The sequence below is a fragment of the Nicotiana tomentosiformis genome, chromosome 4 (genome assembly GCF_000390325.3).
Source record: "Nicotiana tomentosiformis chromosome 4, ASM39032v3, whole genome shotgun sequence".
NCBI lineage: Eukaryota > Viridiplantae > Streptophyta > Magnoliopsida > Solanales > Solanaceae > Nicotiana > Nicotiana tomentosiformis.
In genome coordinates, this window is record NC_090815.1 from 67,674,401 (window position 1) to 67,680,329 (window position 5,929).

At 41.4% G+C, this 5,929-nt stretch overlaps 3 protein-coding genes across 3 annotated transcripts; all 3 read right to left on the reverse strand.

Annotated features, from left to right (window-relative positions):
- Window positions 1-384: 384 nt before the first annotated feature.
- Window positions 385-1,230, reverse strand: LOC138909858 (uncharacterized). Its single transcript, XM_070201074.1, has one exon. The coding sequence runs from the start codon at window positions 1,228-1,230 to the stop codon at window positions 385-387; it is 846 nt and encodes a 281-aa protein (XP_070057175.1).
- Window positions 1,231-1,449: 219 nt separating this feature from the next.
- Window positions 1,450-2,133, reverse strand: LOC138909859 (uncharacterized). Its single transcript, XM_070201075.1, has 2 exons — window positions 1,910-2,133; window positions 1,450-1,852 (listed from the first exon to the last, which is right to left on the reverse strand). The coding sequence occupies exons 1-2, from the start codon at window positions 2,131-2,133 to the stop codon at window positions 1,450-1,452; spliced, it is 627 nt and encodes a 208-aa protein (XP_070057176.1).
- A 1,117-nt stretch (window positions 2,134-3,250) lies between these two features.
- Window positions 3,251-3,745, reverse strand: LOC138909860 (uncharacterized). Its single transcript, XM_070201076.1, has one exon. The coding sequence runs from the start codon at window positions 3,743-3,745 to the stop codon at window positions 3,251-3,253; it is 495 nt and encodes a 164-aa protein (XP_070057177.1).
- Between the last annotated feature and the right edge of the window lie 2,184 nt (window positions 3,746-5,929).

The window sequence follows — 5,929 nt, forward strand, 5'->3', positions numbered from 1 at the left end:
CTCTGATAGTAGCCGACCAAGCCCTATAAGCTGCATACTTCGGTAGGAGTTGTGGGCCTTGGCCAATTTGAACTACTTCAATCTTTTGATTATCAATCTTGATGCATTCACCGGATACTATGTGCCCAAGAAAGGCCACCGAGCTCAGCCAAAACTCGCACTTGGAAAAGTGGCGTACAACTTGTTATCCCGGAGTGTGCTTAAAACCATCCACAAATGTTCTATGTGCTCTGCCTCTGATAGAGAATACACCAGGATATCATCTATGAACATGATCACAAAAATATCTAGAAACGGCATGAATACTCTATTTATCGGATCCATGAAGGCCGTTGGTGCATTGGTTAGGCCAAAGGACATAACAAGAAACTCAAAATGGCAATATCATGTCCGAAAGTTTGTCTTTAGAATATCTTCTCCCTTGACCCTTAGCTGATGGTACCCATATCTGAGATCAATCTTCGAGAAATACTTAGCACCTTGCAATTGTTCAAACAAATCATCAATTCTTGGAAGCGGCGGATACTTGTTCTTGATTGTTACCTTATTCAGCTGTCGATAATCAATATCCTTATCAAGAAGGTCCTTCAGCTGATCCTTTAATTCCATCAACTCTGTGGGAGCCATCCTGTACGGGGGAATCAATATCGGTTGCATATCGGGTGGCGCGTCAATAGCAAACTCAATCTCCCTCTCGGGTGGAATACTCGAGAGCTCATCAGGGAACACATCAGGGAATTCACTTACGACCTGTACTGACTGAATGGTGAGAGGCTTCGCCTCCGCTTCTCGCACCCCCACCAAATGATAGAAACATCCTTTCGTGATCATCTTCCGGGCCCTAAGGTAAGAAATAAATGTTCCTTTTGGCGTTGCAATATCGCCCTTCGATTTGATAGCAGGTTCTCCCGGGAAGTAAAAGCGAGCAACTTTCTTCCAACAATCCACTATAGTATAACAAGAGGCCAACCAGTCCATGCCAATGATGACATCAAACTCTACCAATTCATTCAAATCAGCTAAGGTATGGCGATCATAAATCATTACATCACAACCTCGATACATCCGCCTAACTATCACGGATTCGCCCATAGGCTTGGATACTTCGAATGGTTGACATAATAATTCTTGTTCTTTACCACATTTACTAACAACAAATGGGGAAATGTACGACAAAGTGGATCCTAGATCGGCGTCAAATGGCCATGATGCAACAGTCGGATATAACATTTCAGGAGACTGATGAATAAAATTTGCATAGAATTGGCATGCCTTGCATCTTCAAGCGTAGTCCAAGCAATCTTTTACCATCGTTGGCCAATAATATCCCATCCTTTTTATATGAAAATGGAGCTTTGGTCCATACTGATGTGATCCACATACCCCAAAATGTGCTTCTTGCAAAGCTTGGAGTACTTCATCTTCCCCTAAGCATAACAAGAGTACTCCCTAAAATGATCTTCTATATAGAGTATCTTTGTAGTAAAGAAAATGAGGTGAACGACGACAGATTTCAGTCCTTCTCCTCGGATTTTCTGGGAGTATCCCGTAGCTCAAGTAGTCGATAATGAGTTGTCGCCATTCTTCCTTCTCAACTTCAAAAACCTTGACAAGATGCTCGAGTTCATTGTCTTTACTTTCACCCTCATTTGGCGGCAGTACTACCCATTTTTGGCAGATACTAACTTGAGCTTGATCAGGCAGGGTTAACGATGAAGCTAGGGTAGCTAAAGCATCAACTTTCTTGTTTTGTTTCCTAGGTACATGTTGAATAGTCACATTACCGATCCATCCCATCAATTTCTTAGCACAATCATGATAAGGGCGTAGTTCAGGTTTCTTGACCTCATAACTACGTAAAAGATTATTGACCACTAACTAGGAGTCACCAAAGACTTGTAATTGTAACCGCATCATATCAACAGCCATTTCAAGCCCAAGTATTAATGCTTGATACTCAGCAACATTATTGGAACAGAGTTGTGTCAAAGTGAAGGAGTAGGGTAGAACTTCCCCTTGAGAAGTGACAAATACTACGCCAGCACCAGCTCCTCCGCGATGTGCAGCACCATCAAAGTACATCTTCCATGGAGGGTACTTCAACAACCATTGTGTCTTCGTCAGGTAGTTCATCAGTTAGTTCCCAATCATCAGGTATCGGGTGATCTTCCAAGAAGTCTTCCAATGCTTGTCCTTTTATAACCTTTTGTGGAATGTACAATCTCGAATTGTTGAAATTGGAGATACCATCTTGCTAGTCGATCGCTAAGGACTGGTTTTGACATTACAAACTTGATGGGATTTTCTCTAGAAACAAGGAGAACGACATGAGCTTGAAAGTAGTGCTTCAACTTTTGAATTGAGAAGACTAGCGCCAAACATAATTGGCGAACAATTCAGCTCATTTGGTGTCATCATCCTACTCAAGTAGTAAAGGGTGTTTTCTTTCCCCTCACTATTTTATTGGGCCAACAGTTCTCCAAAAGACCTTTCTTGTGCTGAAATGTATAGTATCAACGGCTTTCTAGGTATAGGGGCTGCCAAAACCGGAGGCTTCATCAAGTAAGTTTTAATACTTTCAAAGGAATTGTTGCAAGCTTGGTCCCACTTGAAAGGACCGCCTTTCTTCATGAGGCGACTGAATGGTTGGAACCTCCCCGGCTAGGTTTGAGATGAATCTCCTAAGGTATGCTAGCTTTTCTTGCAGACTTTTTAATTCATGAATATCCCGAGGCTCGGGCATTTTCAAAATTGTATCTACTTTGGCTTGATCAATTTTGATCCCTTGATGGCGGACAATGAAACCAAGGAACTTTCCAGAAGTAACTCCAAAGGCACATTTTAATGGATTCATCCTAAGTTGGTACCTCAAGGGCAACTCAAATACCATTCTCAAGTTTGTCAAGTGGTCGCTCTTCTTTCTTGATTTTACCACCAAGTCATCAACAGAGCATTCGACATTCTTGTGGAGAAGGTCATCAAAGATATTCTGAATAGCTCTTTGGTAAGTAGCACCAGCATTCTTCAAGACAAAAGGCATTACCTTATAGCAATAAATACCCTTTAGGGTAAGGAATACAGTAAGCTCTTCATCTTTTGGAGCCATGCAAATTAGGTTATAGATCGAAGATCCATCCATGAATGACATTGCCTTTTACCTAGTCGTAGCGTCAATCATAAGCTCTGGAATAGGAAGCAAAAATTCATCCTTAGGGCATGCATTGTTGAGATCCCTAAAGTCAACACACACTCAAATTTGGCCATTTTTCTTCCTTATTGGGATAATACTTGAAACCCATGTTGGGTATTTAACTTCACGGATAAAGCCAGCTTCGATGAGTTTGTTAACTTTGGTTTCAATCACGGGAATCAAGTCCGGCCTAAGGTGCCTTTGAGCTTGCTTAACAGGACGAGCACCATTCTTGACTGAGAGGTAATGGACTGCTACTTTCGGGTCCAAGCTAGGCATCTCTTTGTAACTCCAAGCAAAGAAATCCCTAAACTCCTTGAGTAACTCAATATATGTGCTTTCTTCATCAACTTCTAGTAAAGCACTTAGGTAGGTGGGTCTTGGCTCTTCATCAGTGCCAAGGTTAACTTCTTTTAATGCATCAACTATTGTCTTCACCCCTTCTTCAAGTTCAGATGGAGCATCTTTCGCATCTTCATCTTCTTGAAGGTCCCCATCATAGAAGAATATGTGATAACACGGTGAAACATCCTCCAATTTCTCATCATCCTCCATTAGAGATGAAACACCATTCTCGCCTAGTGCAGTAACATGATACGAAGAACCCACACTTTATTCATCTTCATCAAGTTCCTTTGTGTAGACCATAGTATATGGCTTTACCTTCAGTACTTCTTTACATGAAACCACGAGTTTTGTTTGTCGTCTCATTCTGGAAGGAACCAAACTTTGAAAATCCTTAGAGATCTTCTAGATTCTAGGCAAAGCGGGTGTCCTTATGCTTTGATAATTTCACTGGAACTTGTTCCCCTTCTTTAATGGGCTTAAACTCTCAAATACGGAAGTCCTCACAGTTGATTTTCCAAATTGATCAAATACATAAGGCATGTTAGAAGCGGTAGATTCATCTTCTACAATGATATAATTATTGCTTGCCCTTCTTATGGATATGCGCACTGGTGAGGGTTGTTTATATCCCAAACCTTCACGTGGTTTCCTCGTAGCAGCTTCTGATGGGATCTTCCCTAACTTTGACGGCTCATTCGGATTATATCCAGCCTTTACAAATAACTTGTAAGCATTGGGATCAAAACCTTCATCCGTACGCTTCATAGGAAGTGCTATATCTTGTGGTGAATTCTGAGACATAGACTTTCTAAGTAGCTTCAAGGATAACTTTATCGCCTCGCATAACTTTATCACCTCAATCCGTTTGATCGGAAGAGTTAATCCCTTTAGCATGTTTGTTTGGAGATTAGATGATTCACCTTTATCTTCTTCTTTCTAGGGACGTATTGGAGCGCAGAAGTTACTTTCTTTCTGTGAGACACAATGTTCCCTTTATGAGACTTATTTGGGTTGGGAAGTACCTCCTCAGCAACAACTTTGGTTTTTTCGGCAACCACCTCAGCTCTCTTAGTGATGGACTCGTCATTCTTGCCATTCATGGCATCATTAACTTTTAGCTCCTTCACAATGCGGTTCTTCATGTAGATCTTTGCATCGGTGAAGTGTGACTCAGCCTCTGTGAATGGCTTATTATCAGTAACTATCTTCTTCTCGACTTCACCCTCATAGTACTTCAAGCATTGATGGTAGGTAGATGGAACCACTTTATTCTCATGTATCCAAGGCCTTCCAAGCAAGACGTTGTATGAAGTCTTTGCATCGATCATATGTATCCATGCACTTGATTGCATATCTTCGATGGTAATCCCCAGCCTAATTGCGCCTATGGCTCTTTGTCCCCCTTGGTTGAATCCTTGAATAATCACACGACTTTCCGAGAGTTCGTTCATGGGAATGCCAAGTTCTTTCACAGTGCGAATTGGCAAGATGTTAACTGAGGATCCTCCATCAACCAAAATTTGATTTACTCTTTCATCATGCATATAGCCAACCAGGTATAATGGGCAGTTATGAAAAGTGTCACCTAGTAAAAGATCGTCAATCGTGAACGTAACTTTTTCCTCATAGGCATTAACTTCTTGAGGAACGAACTCAATGAGCTTTTCCAAAGATGGTGCCAGCGGTAGGTCATCACTCTTTTCTTCCCCTTTGCCAGCATGGCAACAAAAGGCCTTACTATTATCATGGGAAATCTTCGTGCGGAACCATCTTGGCAAGAACTCCTCTAAGGTCACTGGATATCGTGGCTTTTGAAGATGGTGCACTTCCACTTTTTCCTTCTTCAAATGCTTAATTGGATCCCATTTCCTTGGTCTTTTTACCATCATTTTCCTTGTTGTTTGTTCCATTGATTCTTTTCGCGGGCTCCTTTTGTGGCGCCTATGACTAGTCTCCAACGTCCAACCTTCATCATCATCAGGCTGATCAACTTCGACTTTGTTGTTCTCCAGTAATTCTTGATCTTTACTTTCTTTGAAACTGCATAATTTATCTGGACTGAATGAACCAAAGGTGATAGAGACTTGGTTCGCACTTGCCTTCTCATCTTCAAGCACGATCTTCTTTTCATGAGCCAAGTCCATAACATTGTCCTTGAAGACAAAGCACTTCTCCAGAGGGTGGCTCATAAGTCGATGGTATTTGTAGTAATTTGGGTCATTCGTTTTACCAGCTTCATTTGGCCGCTTCATCTCTGGAAGCTCAATGAGAATTAACTCGAGGAGTTCTTCAAAAATTGTTTGCACATCGGAATCCAGGAATGGGTACTCCTTCTCTTGCATTTATTTTAGAGTCAACTTTCCACTTGGTTTATCTTGAAAAGAAGTGGAT